This window comes from Coffea eugenioides, chromosome 9, assembly GCF_003713205.1.
Source record: "Coffea eugenioides isolate CCC68of chromosome 9, Ceug_1.0, whole genome shotgun sequence".
Taxonomy (NCBI): domain Eukaryota; kingdom Viridiplantae; phylum Streptophyta; class Magnoliopsida; order Gentianales; family Rubiaceae; genus Coffea; species Coffea eugenioides.
Window position 1 is genome coordinate 1,564,866 of NC_040043.1, and position 24,694 is coordinate 1,589,559.

Below are 24,694 nucleotides of genomic sequence, written 5' to 3' on the forward strand. Positions count from 1 at the left end.
TTAAAAGATATACTTTCCTACAAATGCAAAAATTATAATCACATAATAGTCATTTCCAAGTTAAATGAGAAAAGAAGTGCTTAAACCACATATATTTATCTCAAATGTAGAAGGAATTTGAACTACTAATGGTATGGAACTTTGTTACCCCTTTGGATGAAATTTAAAATTTAAAATTTTTGGGGCAAATTTGCAATTTTGGACAAGATGTTAGAAAAATTTTGAATTTTAACACAAGTCCAATATTTGCAACTAATAAGTCAATCACATACAATATATATAATCTCAATTCTCCCCCCACACTTAACATACACATTGTCCTCAATGTGTAAAAAGGAAAATCAAGATAAAGAAAGTAATACTCCCCTATGTAGTGATTGAATATGAAGCTTCAAGGTCCATTGTCCGTGTAACTCCAACGCTTCATAAGTTCCATTGAATAACCATTAGTAATAATAATCGAAACATAGAAAATAAGAAACAAAAGTGATAACAAAGGCTTAATAAAACAAAACGGCGATCCGTAATTTCAAACCTTTGTTTTGGTGATGTACCTATATAAAATATACAATAAGCAATTCAAGGTACAAGAAAATATATGAGGAAAAGAAGAAAAAAGAGAATCAAGGAATCTGCATTTTTTTTTTCCGAAAACGCGACTCATCAAAACGCGCCACCAAGCCGCGTTTTGTGAAGTCGCGTTTCTTCACATATCTTGCAGGATCGAAAACGCGACTATGCTTAAAAACGCGACTTGGAGTCGCGTATTTGAAGTCGCGTTTTCAATTTTTGATCAGGCTGGAAAACGCGACTTGGTAGAAAACGTGACTTCCTGTCGCGTTTTGAGGCGCGTTTTCTTCAGTATAGGCGCAGAATTGAAAACGCGATTATGGAAAACGCGATTCTAAGGCGCGTTTTCAGCCCAAGTGCGTTTTCTTCTGCGAAATTTTTGCAGAAAGCCAATTTTGAAAAATTACCATTTGTACCCCAATCACTCAAAATGCATCATAGATCATTTGTTTGCTAAAATTCTCAATGCATGCACATGTAAAATGATCAAAATATGCATTTTAACCCCTTCTAACAAATCAAAAACAACAATTACTCAAATTGAGGGGTTGAGTTCCTTGATCAAATTTCGCCTTTTTCACCTCATTTGGTCACTTTTGCTTCCATTTCCAATACCTACAAATGAAAAATAACAAAATAACTCAAACACATACTTTAAACATAAAATCACCCCAAAATAACATAAACTTAAACAAACATTGGGTTGCCTCCCAATAAGCGCTTCTTTAAAGTCAATAGCTTGACTATTTCACCTCATTTTTCAAGGAGGCTTAGTTAACGAATAATCCACCATTTTTGGTCGTGGTGGATCATTAAATGGTGACTTTATAGCAACAGTCACATGATCTAATGATAGGAGAAATGGAATTGACTTACCTATCCCAAGTGTTTCATAAATATTACCTTGAATATGCACCACTTGAGAACTTACCAACGGGAATGCCATGAGAGTATCTTGGGCAGCAATACCTTTAAAACATATACTTTCACTGCACTCCTCAAGAGGGGTGAAAAATGAGTCATTAAAACTCACCTCTTGAGGCTCAAAGTTAGTTCCAAAGATATTATCATGTGAAATGGATATTTGCTCATTAAAACACAATTGAAATTCATCATTTTCATCAACATGCAATCCATTTTCACATACAACATTCCTACCATTCATGCTAGGATCATTTTGCAATTTATTAGAAGAAATAACCTCACACAATGCATTCAATTGCTCATTTATTCTGCCAAAGTGAGAAGTTAATTCATCTATTCTTTTCTCAATCCTATCAAAACGGTTGGAAGTTGCATTAGCTAATTTTTCTAAAGCTAACTCCCAAGATGGCTTAGAATCATTAGCTACCATTTCAATTGCCAACTCCCAAGATGATTTTGATTCATATTGGACACATTCAGGTTGGTAATCAAAACGGTTGGAAGTTGCATTAGCTAATTTTTCTAAAGCTAACTCCCAAGATGGCTTAGAATCATTAGCTACCATTTCAATTGCCAACTTCCAAGATGGTTTTGATTCATATTGGATACATTCAGGTTGGTAATCATAAAAATATGAAGAATTACTATAAATACATTGATTATTCCAACCATAAGCAGAAGAATTGCTCAAATTAGCACTATATCGATCAAAACAAGGATTGTAATGCTCTAATTCATCATAATAACCCACATTTTGTGCTTGCATACATGTATTAGTAGCATGATAACCTTCACACAAGTCACAAATCACATGATAAGAATTAAAATCATTAACATAACTCCCTTGCTCAATTTCATGCATAATTGTGTCCATCATAACATCAAATTTTACCTTTAAGCACCTTAAACCATCTTCAAAAGACATACCTTCAGTAATTTCTTGGTTATCTCTGTTGAAGAAGCTTTGCACTAAGTAACCATCCATTGACAATCTTTCATTTCTCAAGCTTTGTCCTCCCAATTCACCTACCCTCCTCATTATCTAAAATTATTTTTAAACAATCTCAAAAGTAAGATTAGTTAAGAAGGATAGATTCCAAGACACAAACTAAAATAGAAAAAAAAATAAAATAAAATAAAAAGTTGACTAAAAAAAAAAATGACATAAAACACATAAGATACAACAAAAACAACAAAAATAAGAAAATTGTCTAAATTAATAAAGTTGCTCTTCACACCGATATTGCCAAATCTTCCCCGGCAACGGCGCCAAAAACTTGACGTGCGCGGGGTATACATATAATATTAAGCTCATCCCAATCAAGTTTTACATTTATAAATTCCTAAATACCCCACACGCGATTTATCGCAAGTATACGAATCGTGAGCGAGTATAGGGTATTAAGGGTCGATCCCACAGGGAAAATTGCAATTACCGATGTTTTCAAACTTCTTTATTATTTAGACTACCACAAATATAAAATGTATGAAAATAACACTAGAAAACTCCTAGAGATATGGAATTCCTTACTACTCTTGCAAATGAGATTACCGGTTAAGTGAATGCTATTATCTTGACTAGTTATGGCGTAATTTCCTAATGTATGTGAAACCAACTTTCGTAGTGAATCAACTATACTTGTAATTAAGCCATACCTACTCTCGTGGTTATGAAATTAACTACAAGTTCATTTCTTCTATGAAATTACATGAAACAAGTCACTTAAACCACATAGGTGCACCTCTACTTTCGTGAGTGTACTCCCTAGGCTTATCACTTCTTTGAACTAGTATTAAATTCCAATTTTCATTGCAAACTTAACACCTTATGATTATCATAATTAATGGCCAGTTAATCATGATTAGATAACCAAAAGTGATAAATAATGTACTCAAAATAATATCATCAAATAGCCAAGTAAACCTCACAAACAAAATATAGCAAGTTCAACCATAACTCTAGGCATAAACTTTAACTAAACATAATAAAAACACAAAGCCAACTTGTATTATAATTAAACATGAAATCCAATACAAGAGAGAAAGTAGTAGAAGAGATATCACCCTTGTCACATGAGATCAACCTCTTCATCTTTGCCCCTCCAATCTTCATCCAAATCTAACTACAAATACAAGATGGATAAACTATTCTACCTATACTATACTAATGAACCAAGGAAACTCTAGTGAAAACTACATTTCTGGTGAGTTTCTCTAGCCTTCTCCCAAGTTATTTTGAATCCTGTAAGTCCATGGCTATATATAGATGAATGCAATCAAGAAATGAGGCTTGAAACATCCCTTTTACAGCTGCTAATTGGTTGTCATACGTTCATCCATAGCTGTAAATTGTTGAAGGAGAAAACAGGTTGTACCAGCAGCTATTTTTGACCAGAATCTGGCTACTTCAACTGCTATTTTCTCTATGATGACGGCTGAATTAGCTCTTGTACAAAACATAGAAGTTGTAGTCCATTGAAATAGCTGTCCAATGCCTCAAGAATCATCCAATTTGGAGCTTTCTAGACCGAGATATGATAAAAATACCACTGACTGGTCAATTCCGCGTTTTCAGCTCTCAGCAGCAGACTTTTACTTCTGTATTTTGACATTTTGACCAGGAAAACAGCCGAATTGGACTTTGATGTCTTCACACCAAATGTAGATATATCTCTTAGCTTCAAAATGGTATCAAGATAACCTTGATCCGATCTGTGTAGCTCCAGATATAGTCAAAATATGAAAATGTGTCTGAATTATCAAAGCTGACTTTTTCTTGATTCAAATTGCATTTTTCCTTTTACACTTCATATTTTATTTTCACCATTTTAATCCATCTTCAATCATCCAAATATTTTCTCAATGCACTTCATTTGATGATTGAATCATTAAACCTACAAAATATGAAGTTTTTACCATAAAAATCAATAGAAATGCAATTTTCACACTTTAACCACAAAATGCATATTTTCACTAGAATCTTAGTTAATTATTTATAAAACTAAATAAAACACACCAAAACTAATTAATAAAGCACACTAAAAATACGTAAAATATACTCTTATCAATAGGTGGTGAGAATTGGCTATTTTATTCGTTGCCTTTCGAAATCGAAATCCTGGTTCGATCAGTGGGTAACCGAGAAAAGGTTTTTGCATAGTTCACACCAGACAAACTGTCATGTAGAAGTAGAACTCAAATTAACTAGTTCAATTAATATAACATGTAAGGTTATAGAATTGATTGGAACTAAATAATCACACAAAATATGTAGAAGAGAAGAAAATAATAAACAACTCAAATTATTGTTAATACCTCGAACCAAGAAGAAATTCTTACCACAATGACGTCTAATAAGTTCTACAGATTCTCTTTTGTGAAAAATAGTCCTCTATCTATAACTCTTATTCATAATCTACTAGACTGGTTAAATAAGAGACAATCACACAAGTAATTACCTAGTAAAATATTAGTTGCTAAACAAGAAAACTACTAAAAACTTGAATTTGATAAAATAACTAAAAATTAATTAGGAATCTTCATAACTTGGTTTATTTTGTCAATAGTGATTCTCTTGATCCAAACTTCTTATTAAGGTTTAACACCTTCTCAAGCAATAGTTGCTATTGAAGATTTTGTTGGTTGGAAACAACATCAGATATAGGTTAAAAAGTAAGGAGAGAAAAGAACGCTAAACAAAAAAATAAGAAATCCCTTTCGTAGAATTTGTGCACATAAACTGAAACTGCCAAATCTCGTTTCCACAGTCCTATCCCCACTAGAATTTTGTTGCTTATATTCATTCCTTACATGTGCAGTATTCTCAAAACTACAACTTCTCTTCATTTTAGGGGTCGGGAGAAATCCTATTCCTCTATGTAACTCCTCTGAACTCATTCTATATAAGTTCCTTATCCTCGCTGATTTCTTCATACTTTTTTTAATCTTACTTTTTTATTTTATTGCAACGACATAATCTAAAAGTCCCTTTTACATACGCCTAACTTTCCTAACCGAAGGCATTCCTATCCTATCCAGCCGGACTTCCCCTTTAGCCCGCCGCGGAAGCATACGAAAGCAGTCATAGACCTTGACCTGCTGCTCAGGATGAGTTATCCCCACATTGGCCAACACATCAGCGACTTTGTTAGCTTCCCTGTAGCAATGCGAAAATCGAACAGGATCCTCAACTAAGTGCCTGATCTGCTTCACTTCTCGTCGGATATGCCATGGACACTGAATGCGCCGGTGAAGAATTCCAACCAAGACCAATGAATCCGATTGCACACATATATTATCAAAGCCCCTTTGAGCACACATTTGAAGACCCATTAGAAGGGTTCCAGCCTCCGCATGCAAACATGTAGTGTCCCCAAAAAAGGCAGAGAAAGCAAACAGGGGTAACCCAGTTGAATCCCGAAGGACCCCACCACCTCCACCCACTCCTGGGTTACCCTTAGAGCAGCCATCCGTATTGAGTACAAACCTCCCGACCTCCTTTGCCTCCCAATGAACAAGTTTGAAGCCGTACACATCCACAGACAAACCCGACCAATCATATAGCTGACAAAAAGTTCGCACTCCAGCTGATTGTGTGAATTGGATCTCCACAATGGATTTAATTTCTAAGAAGACGGCCTGACAGATGGCATCTGATCTCATCTGGATTCCCTCAAATATTGCTTTATTCCTCGCCTTCCAAATGTGCCAACAGATAATACTCGGAAGCACAAGACAGATGAACCGTCGTATCGCAGAATCTTGGACCCGCAACCACCACCCAACTATGCAAAGGAAACACTTGGCAGCTCAATCCACATAGGCCCCCAAAATAATTCCAAACCTGCAACGCTATTTGACCACTGGAAAATACATGTTCAATTGATTCCTCAGACGCCTCTTGGCAACACAAACACTTTGAAGGCAAGTGGAAGCCAAAAGAACGCAGCGTATCAGGGAACGGTAGTCTTCCCAATAACAAACGCAACATAAAAAAAGACACTTTCACAGGGATTCGAGGGTGCCAAACCTTAGCCAACACCATTGACGAGTTACGAGCCTGCCGAACATCCCGAAAAGCTGATGCCAAAGTGAAGGATCCAGAGGGCGAGGGGGACCAAACAACTTCATCTGCACATACCCCATCAGGAACCGGGTGGCGTAATATTGAGGAGACAATCTCTCTTGGAAAGGTGTGAGATAAAAGGCTCATATCCCAGTGCCCATTGATAATGAGAGTACGAAATGACAAGCTTGGAACAATCGGAACTCTTAAGAAAAGTGCACCACTACCCAACCAATTGTCATACCAGAAATGGCACGACCCGTCATGGACTATCCAGACCATAGAGAGTTCCACTTGGCGACTCACGTTCAACATCCGTCTCCAGATTGCCGAATCTGTTACCCTTGCTTCTGCTTGACAGGGATGGATCCCTCTGCAATACTTTGCGTGCATGAAAGCCGCCCACAGCGACGAGCCTGCTCTGAACACCCACCAAAGCTTGCAGGAGAAAGCTGTATAGACGTCCCTAAGCCTCCGAAAGCCCACGCCCCCTTCCTCAACCGGGAAACACAGTTGCGACCACCGTATCCAATGAAACTTCGAGTCTTCAGATGAGGACCTCCAAAGGAAGGCCGTGCAGGCCTTCTCTATAGTCGTAAAAACTGCCCCCGGGATCACCGCAGCCGACAGCAGATGCACGGGCATCGAGGATAGCACATGCTTAATTAAAGTTATCCTCCCTGCAGACGAGAGCAATTTTCACTTCCATGACAAGATTCTCCCTAAAATGGTCTGGCACACATCCCCAAAATAAGCTGATTTGCATCTCCCAAAGTAGAGCGGAAACCCTAAATAGCGTATAGGGAATGACTGCCAAGTAAATGCAGTGACCCGTTCAATCACTCTTCTTCGAGCTGGTAATAGCGCTGGATGAACCAAGTAGCAACTCTTTTGAGCATTTATCAATTGGCCAGAGCATCGTTGGTACCTCTCCAGCACATGCATAATGTCCTTCAGAGAGGAGGAGGACCTATTCGCAAATATAAGCACGTCATCTGCGAATGCCAAATGAGAAATTGGGGGGCACCCTGATGGGACTGTGAACCCCATGAATCCTAGTTTTGCCGTGAGACTATTCAAGCCTCTCGACATAACCTCGGCCCCTATAATAAATAATGTCAGCGACAGAGGATCCCCCTGTCGGAGCCCTCTCGTAGATTTAAAGAAGCCATGCGAGGACCCGTTGATAATGACAGAGAACCAGACGTTAGACAAGAGCCGCAATACCAGATCGATAAATTGCTCCCCGAAGCCAAACTTCCGCAGCACGCCTATAATATGGCCCCATGACACTCGATCATAAGCCTTTGACATGTCTAATTTCAAGAGAACGTTACCGCCTCTAGATTTCTTGCCAATACCCGACACGATTTCCTGAGCCAGCAAATAATTCTCTGTTATATTCCGACCTTTCACAAAACCTGTCTGCTGGGGGGATATAATCCGTGGCAAGACACCTGCCACTCTATCAGCCAAAATTTTGGATAGAAGCTTGTTAAAAAAGTTGCACAAGCTGATTGGCCTGAACTGAGAGAAGTCCCGAGGATTTGAAGTCTTAGGAATCAGCACAATTGAGGTAGAGGTGACGAACCGAGGCAACTCTGCCCCACAGAAAAAACTGACTACCGCGTTATAGACATCCTGGCCGATCACCTCCCATGCAAAGGTGAAAAACTTACCAGTGAACCCATCCGGGCCAGCTGCACTATCCCCATCCATTGACACCACCACCCGATGGACCTCCTCTATGGAGGGAACCGCCTCCAGCATCCTATTATCCTCCCCGGACAGTGTGGGGGGAATGAGGTGTAGCATATCAGAACCAGCCATCGAGGGGCCGGAGAAGAGGGTAGAAAAATAAGTTATTGCCTCCCGTGCTATATCAGCATCCGTATCCACCCAAGTACCGGCGGACGTCTTAATACGATGGAACATTCCTTGAACCCGTCGCTGCCTCACTACAGCATGAAAATACCTTGAGTTGCGATCACCGTGGTGAAGCCATCTTACCCGAGCCTTTTGACTCCTGAATTGCTCTTCAGTAGATAGAGCAGAGCGCAGCTCCGCCTGAGCCTTCCTAAGCGCAAGTTGCCCCTCCTCCGAATCAACTTGATCCGTAGCCTCCTCTGCCTGCTGTACCGCGACCTCCGCCTTGCGAACAGCATCGAAAATATCCCTGAAGCTTTGCTTATTCCAGACTTGAATAGCCTTTCTTGTCACCAGTAGTTTGGAGCACAGAACTCGTAAGGGAGGCCCGCTAACCTCTTGGCCCCAGGCTTGCCGAATCACCTCTAAGAGCTCTGATTTAGTGGTCCAGACGTTCAAGAAACGGAAAGGCCGTGGCTTGTTGTCTAACCGTGTAACAAACGAAATCTTCAATGGTGCATGGTCCGAGGGATGACGTGCCAGGTGGGTTACAGATATAGCTGCGGAGAGTTCTGAGCATGCCCCATTGACTAAGAACCTGTCCAACCGCTTCGCAACTCTAGCTCTATCTCTTCGGTTATTACACCATGTGAAATTAGATCCCGAAAAACCAATATCAAAAACCCCAGCCGCCTCCATGAAGGACAACAGTTCCACTCCCTCATCCACCGCAAACGGACGGCCACCTCCTTTTTCATGAGGCGCCATAATAACGTTCAAGTCACCCCCAATACACCACGGCAAAGAGCTCGGCCTATCAGCCAATAAATTGCACCATAATTCCCTACGTTCCTCTATTGAGCACTTTGCATGGACAAACGACATGATGAGTGACCCAGGCAACAACGGATAGTGAACAGAAAGAGAGATATGCTGGTCCGAATTACCAACAATTGAACACACAAAAGGACTACTATAGAACACCCAAATATCACCTGATAGATTGGCACACACCACATCAAACGATAAACGTAACCGAATGGAGTCTATTTTTGACACAGATAACTTTGGCTCACAAATCACGACAAACTTAGCATGATGCACCTTAACTAATTTTATCAATCTTCTTAAATTAGGAGCTTTAGTCACCCCTCTAATATTCCAAAAGATACCATTAATCATGAGAAAAAATCTGGAAAGAGTTGTGGGAAGATGTCGCCGACCGTAACTGTCGATCAGATGGAACGCGAGCACGCACGTTTTTCCCTCTCGCTTGTTTGAATTCGGGCTCCTCCACCACAGGTTGATCAATGTTCAAAGCAGCCACCGACGGCTGTAGCCCTGTTCTTGCACGTTGGTCAAGCCTCCTTGGAGATAAGTTACATGCAATACTTGATATCTCAGCGTCAGACTCCCCGTGGACTCGTCGATCACCATCCTCCTCCCCAGCAAGTCAACAAACAAACTCTCCAACGCAGTACTGTGAATATTCTGCTGTCCATCGCCTACCCTTTGCTCTACTACTTCATCTGCAATCTGATTCCCAGGTTCAGCAGGCCCCAAAGTTCCGGTCTCCCCACCCAAGGGTCGCGCAACACCAGCGGAATGACTGAGGTCAGGCTCTGTCGTGACGCCTTCGCGCACAGCCGCAAATGTAGCCCCAATGAGCCGACTGGGATCAGCCTCAAGCACATCCCCAGCAGCATTACTTGGGCCTACTGTCATTGAGCGCACATCCGACCCAACAAGGAGCTTACCCACAGCTTCAGGATCAACTGATTCCTCCAAACCCGTTAACGGCTTAGAACCCTCCCCTGCAACCTCCTGTGCCTTGTCCCCGGTATCTGAGGCATCCTCCAATGGCTCCTTGTTCTTGTCCCCCGTAGCAGCTGGGTTGCGCACAGGAACAACCATCTGACCAATGCGCCCCTCGACGCGTGATTCACGTTGCGACCTTTTGTACTGATACACTTGGTTCCGAAACAAAATCTCAGGTGAAGCCTTCTTGCACTCCCCATCTGAATGACCCAACCGCCAACAAGATACGACGGCAAGTCTTCCGTCACAACCCGTTGCCAGAAACCGGTCTCCCCTTCCACCGCGACCCACACTCGCGAAACGACTGGCCTTGCCACATCAACTTCGACGCACACCCTGGCCACACTAGGACGTGTGCCAGCGGCCGTTGCCGAGTCCAGAAATAATGGTCTGCCAACAGGAGACAATATAGAGAACAGGGAATGTTTGTCAAAATAATGGATTGGTAGAGCCGGTAGAGACACCCACACCGGAGCCAGCGACGATTCCTTATGCACATGGAACTCCCTGGTCCAACGAAAAACACGCATCGGAAATTTTCCCAGGTGCCAAACCCCCTTCGTCCAAATCCTGTTGAAGTCTGCCTCTGCTGAACACTTAAGCAACACATGCCTGTAATCCATCAAACCGATAGAGACATGGTCTCTCAGATTTAATGCAGCAAAAAATTTTTGAATCTCCTCCAAAGCAGGTCGCCCATGTGAGAATTTCCCAACCAATGCCCAGCGAAACGATGCCGCAAGCTTGTCCGCATTCGCTCTAGAGAAGACGACTGCAGCCTCGCCCTTGTACAGTGTCGCTGGCTGAATTTGGATAAGAGATGCTGCCGGCTGCCGGCCTTGCCTCTTTATTCTAGTCTGCTTCCTCATAGTCAGTCCTACAGCTTTCATGGCTCAAGAAACCGTTTGTCCCTTCCAACATATCTACCAGTTCGGCGATTCAATCTCAGATACGGGAAACATCATCCTCATGGGTGGCTTAGCTTCAGTATCTCCCTCATCTCGCTTGCCATATGGAATGACTTCCTTCCATAGACCTACTGGTCGATGCTCAAACGGCCTTCTCATGATCGACTTCATCTCCAGAGCTCTTAATCTTCCTCTCCTGGATCCCTACTTGAAAAGAACTGGAGTATTCAATCAAGGAGTAGACTTCGCTGTAGCGGGGAGCACAGCTCTCGACACCTCGTTTTTCCAGGCTCGAAATATTCCAGTTCCTATCTCCAATACTCCTCTCAGTGCTCAGATGCAATGGTTTAAAGATCATCTCAAATTCGTCTGCCGTTCCCCATCAGATTGTGCACCTAGACTTCAAAGATCCTTAATAATGATGGGAGAAATCGGGGGTAATGATTATAACCATGCTTTCTTCAATAGAAAATCAATACAAGAGGTCAGGACTTATGTTCCTCACGTTGTAAGTGCGATAATTAATGGGGTAAGAGAAGTTGTTAGACTCGGGGCTGCTCGTGTTGTGGTTCCAGGAAATTTCTCTATTGGTTGCATCCCAATTTATTTGACTAGTTTTGCGAATCCTGATCCAGAATCATACGATCAGATGGGATGCGTGAGAGAGGTAAATGAGTTTCCAAGGTACCACAACTACTATCTTCAAAGGGCTCTTCATTCTTTGAGGCAAAAGTTGAAAAGGGATAATCCAAACGTGGTTGTTGTCTATGCTGATTACTACGGGGCTCTGGAATCAGTTCTTGCTCGTGCTCCGTTTCTTGGATTCGACTGAGGATCTTTATTAAAATCATGTTGTGGGATTGGAGGGATTTACAACTACGATGGTCGGAGGATGTGCGGAACACCTGGAGTTCCAGTTTGTCGGGAGCCTGATAAGTACATATATTGGGATGGAATTCATATGACACAAAAAAAGAAAACTTATCGCCATATGTCTGAGTTTCTGATCAGTGACATGTTGTCAAAGATGTAGTACGTGTGGTAGAGACTAGATAGATATATGGATAAAGTTGGAGACAATTTTCTATTGCACGTGTGCTTGTTTAGTCTTAATAGAGGTGAATTTTAGGCCTAATAATTTGTTAGGTATCAATTGTTGATGACATGGACTGGTACAAATTCTTGTGCAAATAAGAGACATTATTCAAGAAGATTAATGATTAGAATGCTCTAATTTCAATTGCTTCCTGTAAATTTGTTTGTTTATCAATTGATTTTCAAATAATATCACATATGATTGTTATGTAATACGAAGAATTAAATACAAAAGGAAGATCGATATAGATATTGTTAAAAATGATTAGTAGATTTATAATACTATTGAAACATAATTGGTGATTTCAAAGTTCCGTACTTGAGGTATGGTTTTACTTAAAAAAAAAGGTTTAATATTGAATTTCTAACTCAATAAGAGTTGAGATATATTTTTTGTCTAGCCAATTAGTGCTAGATAGTTGATGATAATTGCAACTCACTTTGTACATGCCAACTCATTGACAGACATTTGCATAATGGGCAGGGGCGGAACCAGAAAAAATTCATAGTGGAGGCAAAAACAACACTAAAATTTTTTAGCTACTCTTTTTCTAGTTTTTTAAGCAAAAAAAAAATTCACCAACAAGTACAAATGATTTATATATTCCATGAAAAACATAAAAAGATAAATTCAAAATTATTAATGTAATAATAATTTTATTTCAAAAATAAACTAAACTATAGGTGGTGAGAATTGGCTATTTTATTCATTGTCTCTCGAAATCGAAATCCTGGTTCGATCAGTGGGTAAATCGAGAAAAGGTTTTTGCATAGTTCACACCAGACAAACTGTCATGTAGAAGTAGAACTCAAATTAACTAGTTCAATTAATATAACATGTAAGGTTATAGAATTGATTGGAACTAAATAATCACACAAAATATGTAGAAGAGAAGAAAATAATTAAAAAAATCAAATTATTGTTAATACCTCGAACCAAGAAGAAATTCTTACCACAATGACGTCTAATAAGTTCTACAGATTTTCTTTTGTGAAAAATAGTCCTCAATCTAAAACTCTTATTCATAATCTACTAGACTTGTTAAATAAGAGACAATCACACAAGTAATTACCTAATAAAATATTAGTTGCTAAATAAGAAAACTACTAAAAACTTGAATCTGATAAAACAACTAAAAATTAATTAGGAATCTTCATAATTTGGTTTATTTTGTCAATAGCTATTCTCTTGATCCAAACTTCCTATAAGGTTTAACACCTTCTCAAACAATAGTTGCTATTGAATATTTTGTTGTTTGGAAACAACATCAGATATAGGTTAAAAAGTAAGGAGAGAAAAGTACGCTAAAAAAAAAAAAGAAATCCCTTTCGAAGAATTTGTGCACATAAACTGAAACTGCCAAATATCGTTCCCACAGTCCTTTCCCAACTAGGATTTTGTTGCATATATTAATTCCTTACATGTGTAGTATCTTCAAAACTACAACTCCTCTTCACTTTAGGATCGGGAGAAATCCTATTCCTCTATTTAACTCATCTCAACCCATTCTATATAAGTTTATTATCCTCGCTGATTTCTTTATACTTTGTTTGCTCAAAACTTTTCGATATCTTCAATGGCTAGACAAGCAACTATGTGTTCTACTTTGAAGCCTTGCCTCTTCATTCTAGTCTGCATCCTCATAGTCAGTCCTACAGCTTTCATGGCTCAAGAAACCGTTTGTCCCTTCCAACATATCTACCAGTTCGGCGATTCAATCTCAGATACGGGAAACATCATCCTCATGGGTGGCTTAGCTTCAGTATCTCCCTCATCTCGCTTGCCATATGGAATGACTTCCTTCCATAGACCCACTGGTCGATGCTCAAACGGCCTTCTCATGATCGACTTCATCTCCAGAGCTCTTAATCTTCCTCTCCTGGATCCCTACTTGAAAAGAACTGGAGTATTCAATCAAGGAGTAGACTTCGCTGTAGCGGGGAGCACAGCTCTCGACACCTCGTTTTTCCAGGCTCGAAATATTCCAGTTCCTATCTCCAATACTCCTCTCAGTGCTCAGATGCAATGGTTTAAAGATCATCTCAAATCCGTCTGCCGTTCCCCATCAGATTGTGTACCTAGACTTCAAAGATCCTTAATAATGATGGGAGAAATCGGGGGTAATGATTATAACCATGCTTTCTTCAATAGAAAATCAATACAAGAGGTCAGGACTTATGTTCCTCACGTTGTAAGTGCGATAATTAATGGGGTAAGAGAAGTTGTTAGACTCGGGGCTGCTCGTGTTGTGGTTCCAGGAATTTCCCTATTGGTTGCATCCCAATTTATTTGACTAGTTTTGCGAATCCTGATCCAGAATCATACGATCAGATGGGATGCGTGAGAGAGGTAAATGAGTTTGCAAGGTACCACAACTACTATCTTCAAAGGGCTCTTCATTCTTTGAGGCAAAAGTTGAAAAGGGATAATCCAAACGTGGTTGTTGTCTATGCTGATTACTACGGGGCTCTGGAATCAGTTCTTGCTCGTGCTCCGTTTCTTGGATTCGACCGAGGATCTTTCTTAAAATCATGTTGTGGGATTGGAGGGATTTACAACTACGATGGTCGGAGGATGTGCGGAACACCTGGAGTTCCAGTTTGTCAAATATGCAGTGCGTGTGGTAGATACTAGATAGATATATGGGTAAAGTTGGAGACAATTTTCTATTGCACGTGTGCTTGTTTAGTCTTAATAGAGGTGAATTCTAGGCCTAATAATTTGTTAGGTATCAATTGTTGATGACATGGACTGGTACAAATTCTTGTGCAAATTAGAGACATTATCCAAGAAGATTAATGCTTAGAATGCTCTAATTTCAATTGCTTCCTGTAAATTTGTTTGTTTATCAATTGATTTTCAAATAATGTCACATATGATTGTTATCTAATACAAAGAATTAAATACAAAAGGAAGATCGATATCGATATTGTTGAGAATGATTACTAGATTTATAATACTATTGAAACACAATTGGTGATTTCAAAGTTCTGAACTTGAGGTATGGTTTTACTTAAAAAAAAAAAGGTGTAATATTGAATTCTAGCTCAGTAAGAGCTGAGATATATTTTTTGTCTAGCCAATTAGTGCTAGGTAGTTGATGATACTTGCAACTCACTTTGTACATGCCAACTCATTAACAGACATTGGCCTAATTGGCAGGGGCGGAGTCAGAAAAAATTCTTAGTGGGGACAAAAACAACACTAAAATTTTTTACCTACTCTTTTTCTAGTTTTTTAAGCAAAAAAAAAATTTCACCAACAAGTACAAATGATTTATATATTCCATGAAAAACACAAAAAGATAAATTCAAAATTATTAATGTAATAATAATTTTATTTCAAAAACAAACTAAACTATAGGTGGTGAGAATTGGCTATTTTATTCGTTGCCTCTCGAAATCGAAATCCTGGTTCGATCAGTGGGTAAACAGAGAAAAGGTTTTTGCATAGTTCACACCAGACAAACTGTCATGTAGAAGTAGAACTCAAATTAATTAGTTCAATTAATATAACATGTAAGGTTATAGAATTGATTGGAACTAAATCATCACACAAAATATGTAAAAGAGAAGAAAAGAATGAACAACTCAAATTATTGTTAATACCTCGAACCAAGAAGAAATTCTTACCACAATGACATCTAATAAGTTCTACAGATTCTCTTTTATGTAAAATAGTCCTCTATCTATAACTCTTATTCATAATCTACAAGACTTGTTAAATAAGAGACAATCACACAAGTAATTACCTAATAAAATATTAGTTGCTAAGCAAGAAAACTACTAAAAACTTGAATATGATAAAACAACTAAAAATTAATTAGGAATCTTCATAACTTGGTTTATTTTGTCAATAGTGATTCTCTTGAACCAAACTTTCTATCGAAGTCTAACACCTTCTCAAGCAATGGTTGCCATTGAAAATTTTGTTGTAGTATAGATCATATCTAACTCCAAACTTAAAATTAGCCTTCGCTTGATACTTTGCATAGAATTTGGTTCCTAACTCTTCTCGATCATTGAACTTATTTATATTAACTCATCCACTATTATAAGTCAACACAATTACTCTTATGAGAATCACTAAGTGCCCGAAAATGCAAAATCATAATTTTCATTATTGCCAAAATTTTCACCACCAAAATCTTCCATTTATTTCAAATAACCCAAAAGGTCACTTTTTTTTTTGGCCTGTTAAAATTATAGCATCAACTGATTGCAAAAATCCACTATCACAACTATCAAAAATATTATCCAGCTCAAGAATCCAAGTTGTAGCATTGTTTGAGTTTCTTTCTTCAAGAAATATTTCAATTCCATTAAAATCCACATCAATTAAATCAATTTTTCCATCACCATGCAAAGAGCCAGAGAAAATAAAATCTTCAAGAAAAATTTACTCTTTTTCTTCTCTTACTAAATCAAAATTTTCTTCTTCCTTTACCACATTTATACATTCATTTTTTCCCCAACATATTCATCACTCCCAACTTCTCCAAACAAGGTATAAAAATTATTGTAGAAAACTAATGTATGAGTTTTATTATTATGACGAGCAGGATTAGAGAATTGATGCAATAATCGAGATGTTCTTGTAGCACTATAAAAGATCAAACTTCTGCTATTGCCACTAGTATAGTTTAGCTTATAATGAGATAGTATGCTTCAGATTTTTTGGTGTAGCTGTGATGTCATACTTATAGTTCTTAATAAAATCATACATTTCTAACTGCAATTAGGCTAATCTTTAATTGGTTGGAAACAATATCAGATATAGGTTGAAAAGTAAGGAGAGATAAGAAAGATTTAAAAAAAAAGGAAAGTGGAAAAAAAAAAGAAATCCCTTTCGTAAAATTTGTGCACACAAACTGAAACTGCCAAATCTCGTTCCCACAGTCCTATCCCCACTAGGATTTTGTTGCTTATATTGATTCCTTATATGTGTAGTATCCTCAAAACTACAACTCCTCTTCACTTTAGGGTCGGGAGAAATCCTATTCCTCTATGTAACTCCTCTCAACTCATTCTATATAAGTTTATTATCCTCGCTGATTTCTTCATACTTTGTTTGCTCAAAACTTTTCGATATCTTCAATAGCTAGACAAGCAACTATGTATTCTACTTTGAAGCCTTGCCTCTTCATTCTAGTCTGCTTCCTCATAGTCAGTCATACAACTTTCATGGCTCAAGAAACCGTTTGTCCCTTCTAACATATCTACCAGTTCGGCGATTCAATCTCAGATACGGGAAACATCATCCTCAAGGGTGGCTTAGCTTCAGTATCTCCCTCATCTCGCTTGCCATATGGAATGACTTCCTTCCATAGACCCACTGGTCGATGCTCAAACGGCTTTCTCATGATCGACTTCATCTCCAGAGCTCTTAATCTTCCTCTCATGGATCCCTACTTGAAAAGAACTGGAGTATTCAATCAAGGAGTAGACTTCGCTGTAGCGGGGAGCACAGCTCTCGACACCTCGTTTTTCCAGGCTCGAAATATTCTAGTTCCTATCTCCAATACTCCTCTCAGTGCTCAGATGCAATGGTTTAAAGATCATCTCAAATCCATCTGCCGTTCCCCATCAGATTGTGCACCTAGACTTCAAAGATCCTTAATAATGATGGGAGAAATCGGGAGTAATGATTATAACCATGCTTTCTTCAATGGAAAATCAATACAAGAGGTCAGGACTTATGTTCCTCACGTCGTAAGTGCGATAATCAAAGGGGTAAAAGAAGTTGTTAGACTCGAGGCTGCTCGTGTTGTGGTTCCAGGAAATTTTCCTATTGGTTGCATCCCAATTTATTTGACTAGTTTTGCGAATCCTGATCCAGAAGCATACGATCAGATGGGACGCCTGAGAGAGGTAAATGAGTTTTCAAGGTACCACGACTACTATCTTCGAAGGGCTCTTCATTCTTTGGGGCAAAAGTTGAAAAGGGATAATCCAAACGTGGTTGTTGTCTACGCTAATTACTACGGGGCTCTGGAATCAGTTCTTGCTCGTGCTCCGTTTCTTGGATTCGACCGAGGATCTTTATTAAAATCATGTTGTGGGATTGGAGGGATTTACAACTATGATGGTCAGAGGATGTGCGGAACACCTGGAGTTCCAGTTTGTCGGGAGCCTGAAAAGTACATACATTGGGATGGAATTCATATGACACAGAAAGCTTATCGCCATATGTCTGAGTTTCTGATCAGCGACATGTTGTCAAAGATGCAGTACGTGTGGTAGATACTTGATAGATATATGGATAAAGTTGGAGACAATTTTCTATTGTACGTGTGCTTGCTTAGTCTTAATAGAGGTGAATTCTAGGCCTAATAATTTATTAGGTATCAATTGTTGATGACATGGACTGGTACAAATTCTTGTGTAAATAAGAGACATTATCTAAGAAGATTAATGCATAGAAAGCTCTAATTTCAATTGTTTCCTGTAAATTTGTTTGTTTCATCAATTGCTTTTCAAATAATATCACATATGATTGTTATCTAATACAAAGAAAATAGCAACTTGGTTTATATATTCATGTAATCATAAATTTATGCTAGATATGCAGTACTTTTATGGAGTGTGGATTTTTCCATATGCAAGAAAATATTTATGCATAGCACAACATAGTGGAAAGAACTTGGCGACAATACCCAAGAATGGCCAACGTACAGTTCTGACAGCGAATAAGTGCTAGTTCCATGAACAATAGTAGGATGCAGTACATGAACCAAAGAATTTTTGCGACAGAAACAAGTGTATCCAAAGCTATTTGAATTGGAAAACTACAACTCTGAAATTTGTCTGATTGAGTAGTTATTTGTTCTTAAAACAGGCTAATAATCATTGTCCGAATGATCCATCATGCTTAAGTGTGTCTATTTCACATGACATAGAATATGTGACAGTAAATGGAATTTCTTGGTGGTAAGCTTTTTGCATATCAAGGAAAGTTATTTTTCATACTGTTTTCTGTCTTACAGAGCATTTAGTTGTTTCTTTCGGCCGTAGGATGATTCAAATTGTCAAATAGAAAACTTGATTGAGGAATTTGCACTTCTTGGATAAGATACTGACTTCAACTATTCTTGTATACATGCACCCCTGACCTTATGACGGCAGATTACATTGATTTGCAGCCTATAATTTCAGATTACATTGATTTTCGGATTACACTCGCAAAATTTGGTTTCAACCTAAGTTTTCGATGACTTTTTAGCATGAATTCACCATATGATTCACGTGCAATAATTTTTATGTACAAAAAAGTCAAATCTCACTCTTTTAATAGAAAAAATGAATATGAATTAGGTTAAATCCTACTTTTTTAAGAAAAATGAATATGATTCGAGTCATATTCTACTTTTTGAGGGGCAAAAATAAATATAAATCGGATCATTTATTTAATTACAAATGAGATCTAATCTTTTGTCTCTAAAAAAATAACATGTATGGGTCACGTAATGGATTCATAATAAAAAGTGGTCGAAAACTTAGATTGGGACCAAAGTTTATCGAGTTAATTTTGTGAGGGATGTAAAGTTACTATTTTAAAAGTGAAGGACAAAAAAATTCATTTTACAAAATGTAAAGGATGTTTTGGATGATTTTTTCCTTAAAAAAATTATATAAATACAAGAAAAAATAATAATTGTTAGTATGTGTATATATAAATTAGGTTGGATGAAATTTAAATGAGTTAACGTGTGTCATTAGACACCCGCTAAAAAAAATCCAAACTAAAATTAATGGATTAAAAAAGTGGATGTGAACTCCCGAATGACGCTATCTATAATCTAGTTGGATTTGTCCCCTTCTCCATAATGTAGGAGTAGGAATAGATCTATGTGTGTATTATTGACGTCTGACCAAAAAATAATCCGGAATAACTTCCCTATTTTCCTTGCGCAAACTACGATTATCTTTTCAGGTACCTTCGATCTACTTAAAAACGTCTTTGACTAAGTTGGGTTGACAATGAAAGATGAAGACTTATAGGAAGAACTTTCAAATATGGAGACTAAATAGAACAGTTCTGTTAAGGTAGTTGATACCAGCGACATGCTTTAATTAGTCACATGTATGATCCCGATGGTGTATGGGCAGAGCAGTTGGTACAGGGCGTCTTCGTTTAATAATTGCTGTCTGGTTTAGAGCTTCTATGACAAGTGACTTCAGAAAGAACACTCTTTTGTTTCTTAAGATAGCAGTAACTAGAGTGGTTCTAATCCAAAGAATTTTTTTTATGACATCTATCACATTTTTATATATTTAAAAGATAAAAATTCGTGGGGCATAACTCGGAGACTAAACGCCCCATCCTACATCTTTGCCTTTTAAAACATTAGTTGGATTGTAGTATTTATTAATTAAAATATGTGAGATGGCTTCGGATGTTGCACAAAATTCTTTGTTTTTATGCTTTCTTGCACACACAATTGATTTGCAGCTCACAGCCTATAATTTTGACTTAGATTCTATTTCTTGTGAAATCATTAATTTCTTAAATAGAAAATTTCATTTGTCAATCACTTTGATGCTTTGTATGAATTTTTTTGATATTGTTAAAAGAATATAAAGAAAAGATTTCGCATACGAATTGATCCACATATCTGATCCAAAAATTCTGGATATCTAAAGGTGCAGCTATGAATTCGGATAAGAAAATTCCTCATCCGTAATTTGCGGATCGGATCAACATCTCGCGGATAGGATATCCGATCCATGTGCACCCGCAGTACCTAACCAGGTGCAAATGAGGAAAGACTTTTGTTTAGGCATCCCAAATCAACAGGATCGCTTTTTGATACCTTCAAATTAAGGTCCCGTTTGGTAAATGAGTTTTTTGGGTATTTGTATAAAATTTTACTGTATTTTACTGTAAAAGTTCTTTTCTTTTTCTTTCTTTCTTTTTATCTTTCTCTTTCTCTTTCTTTTTTCTTTTCTTTCCTCTCTTCTTCTTTTCTCTTCCCCCTCCCCCTTTCCCTCCCAGCCGCCGAAACAAGCAAATTTTGCTTTTTTTCTCCCCCTCTTCTGTTTTTCCCTCTCCTTCTCCTCCTCTCCTCTGCTTCCCCTTCCCCCTCTCCCTCCCCTGCCACCTCTCTGTCCCACCCACCGAACAAGTAGTAGCATATGCAAATTTTTTTTTTTGCTTTTTCTCTCCGCCTCCCCCGCCGCCCTCCCCCTCTCCCTGGCTGCAATCTAGTCTCGTGACCAGATCAGGCAAAAGGGAAGGGGAAAGGTGGTGGGAGAGGGAAAGGGGGGAGAGAGGTGGCGGGGGAGAGGGGAGAAGATGAGGAGAAAGAAGGGGAAGGGAGGGAGCAGGAGAAGAGAAAAAAAAAAAAAAGTGGTGGCCGGCACTAGAAGAGGTTGTCGACGTCAAATAGTCTTGGCCAGCCACAGAGGTGGTGGTGGTTTGAGTTAGAAGAAGAAAGGAGGAAGGGAATTTTTTGTGTATTTGGGTATTTTGAAGTGTGTAATTTAAAAATTTTGAAAAGTTTTTTAAGATTATTGTAGTTAAAGTTGTTAAAAAAATTGGTAGGAGACAAACTTGGCAAAAACTCACTTTGCCAAATAGGGCCCAAGTTTAAATGATGGTTTAGCATATAATAGTTGTAATATCCTTCTCATCGGCTACTAAAGTATTACTCCACGTTATTGTTGAGGGAGTTTTCCTAATAACTTCAATTCTACATTAGTTAGATTCTACTGCTCTCGGCACTTAGCTAGTTTGATAAACAGCACATTAACAATGAATCGTGGACACAGCACATTGACTCGTGCATTTTTGTTTTTTCAAATGTGTTACTTTCAGGTGGTCCTGGGAACTGTAAGACAATATTTACAGCAAAAGCACAAAAATGAAAACAAATCTTTGAAGCTTGGAAATGACTATTCCAACAGATAAGCCGCCATCTAATATATATAAAGGGATAATTTCAGAAACCTCTCCTGAGATTTGTCATAATATCACTCAACTCTATTGAAGTTTTTAAAATCTCACTTAACTCTTTTGTCAACTTAACAAGACTAAATATTCTTATCAAATGTCACAAATTGACAACATTGCCCTTGCTCTTAATAACTATTTAACCACAAAGCCAAAACAAAATAAAATTTTAAAACCAAAAAATGTAGATTAAAAAAGTAAATTGCTAACTAATAATGGTCCATATTTCTTTATATTGGGATTGTGGTGGAATAGCAAAGGACGCTGATAAATTAAATTTAATCAAGGTCAACCACTTAGGAAGATTTTGGTGAGTAATTAATACCTTAAAAAATTTCGTGCATAGTTAAGTTACAATTAAGGAAGTCAAGATATATTTTGGGAAAATATGTTTTAATTCTTGGTGTAGTTTAAGTTGTATTGAAAACTAAAATATTCTCTTCATATGTGCTAATTTTTTAAGGTGTAAATTTTATTTTTGTTTCAATACAACTAAAATACATAGTTTCCGTCAAGAAATTTACGCCTTATAAAAATTTAACCTTATTTTAATTTTCATTGTTGTTATAAATTTCATAAGCAGGATAACAGAACAAAAATTTTATCTTTCTTGTATTTCATCCAAAGGGGTTAAAATGTTACAAGAAATATTGATCCAAGGGAGGTAAACGAGATTTTATAAATCTCAGGTGAGTTGAGTGATACTATGAGAAATCTTGGGAGAAAATGTTGTCAAAACCTACGGGGATGAAAAAATCAAGATAAGAACCCCTTAGCAGGAAAGTAGGAGTGTGCAAAAAGAGGGGAAAATGAAGAGGGATTTGTCTAATTAACACTCATTAAAATATAGTTCAGGTGCTAAATTTTTTAAAATGTACACTTAATTAGGAAAAGTAAATAAATTTTAAGGAAAACAATAATTATTAGTATGTATATTCGCATGATAGCGTGGGTGTAATTAATGTGTGTTAAAGAATGTTCATTGAGTCAACGCTTATTAGAAAAACTCAAATGGGAAAATATATCAGAGTTGATGGAGAAATATTTAGTGCGACTCACAAGAGTTGATGGAATAGTTAATTTTTGATTAGTCGTATTATTGACCTTTTGAGTAAAATTGCTAATAACGCAAACCTAAAAATATCAGACTCCCTCTTGCTGAATTATTTGAATTCTACGTTACAACGCATTTAATTACATGATTTGCCAACTGTCATCTCAATCAAATAATACAGTTCAATGAATCTCAATAAAATAATGGGCTGAAGCCATGGCATTATTACTAGTTACTACTATGACAGTATCCTTCACTGTCCCTGCTCTTAGATTGCACAGAGTCATGGGGAGAATTCACTGCAATTTCCTTCTTGGACTTCTCTTGTCATGCTTTCTATCAGATAGCTTAGCCATGGCATCAAACAACATCACAACTGATCAATCGTCTCTTCTTGCCTTGAGAGCTCACATTTCAGTTGACCCTCTACAAATCTTGGCCAAAAACTGGTCTGTTTCATCTTCTGTTTGTGTTGGTCCTAGACCAAATTAATCATATAAGTAACAGTAATTTCTCTAGTAGAATTTAACAAAGAAATTAACAAAATCTCATACCTCAATATTGCATTAATAAATGCAAATAATTTGTACCATCAAAAGTTATTTTGGCATGGGTTGATGTGCGAACTAGATCTTAAAATTATTGGATGAACAACTTCTGATCTTCAATCCGACCACCTTGGAATTGACAGCTACTAAAAAGTTCAGTAGGGTTGAGGCGCGTAGAACGCTCTCTTTAAGACGATACGCGCCCCTACGGTATTTTTTAAACCGATGCAGAAGGTCTAGGGCGCCGCCTCCAGGATACAATAGCCCAACTCTATAGTTGTTGCTTCCCTTTGATCTGCACAACCAAAAGAAGCATAAGCTTCCCAATATCTTACTTTGCCCAAAGAAAATAGAATAAGGGAGAAAGAAATGAGTGTGAGGAAAATAGTATTTAGAATGATCTTTTGTTAAGAGAAGTGCGTGTCACAAATTCTCCAAAGAATTTCACTATTTATAGGCTACAAAACCTTAAGAAAAAGGGGTTGAAAATGTGTAACGGTTTTTCCATATTAAATTGTAGTTAATTGGTAGAATTTGTAACCTAAAAAATTAATCACATTTGAATGGGTTATAAAGACTCAATTAATTCCTCATTTGAAACAAATAATTCATTTGTAACTCTAATTCAAATAATTGTATAATAACTCCATTCAAAATGCATTGTAACTCCCACAATTATAATTCCCATAACTCCCAAATAAATTATTATAACTCCTTGTAATGAAACTCCCACAATTATAATTCAAATAACTTCCAAATAAATTATTATAACTCCTTGTAATGATTTGGTCAAGGAAAAACTTAAGATTTTATTAAAATACACCAACATTCCCCCACTTATTTTAATAAAATTTGAGAAGAATAAAGATTTGGACAAAGTGAGAACATCATGCA

The 24,694-nt window shown here is 37.7% G+C and overlaps 1 protein-coding gene and 2 pseudogenes across 1 annotated transcript; all 3 read left to right on the forward strand.

The window, feature by feature from the left end:
- The first annotated feature begins 11,131 nt into the window (after window positions 1–11,131).
- On the forward strand, window positions 11,132–12,184 carry LOC113783245 (annotated as a pseudogene).
- A 1,639-nt stretch (window positions 12,185–13,823) lies between these two features.
- Window positions 13,824–14,881, forward strand: LOC113783246 (annotated as a pseudogene).
- A 2,678-nt stretch (window positions 14,882–17,559) lies between these two features.
- On the forward strand, window positions 17,560–18,489 carry LOC113783249 (GDSL esterase/lipase At5g03980-like). Its single transcript, XM_027329334.1, has one exon. It carries the CDS (start codon window positions 17,560–17,562, stop codon window positions 18,487–18,489), a length of 930 nt encoding a protein of 309 aa, XP_027185135.1.
- The last annotated feature ends 6,205 nt before the right edge of the window (window positions 18,490–24,694 follow it).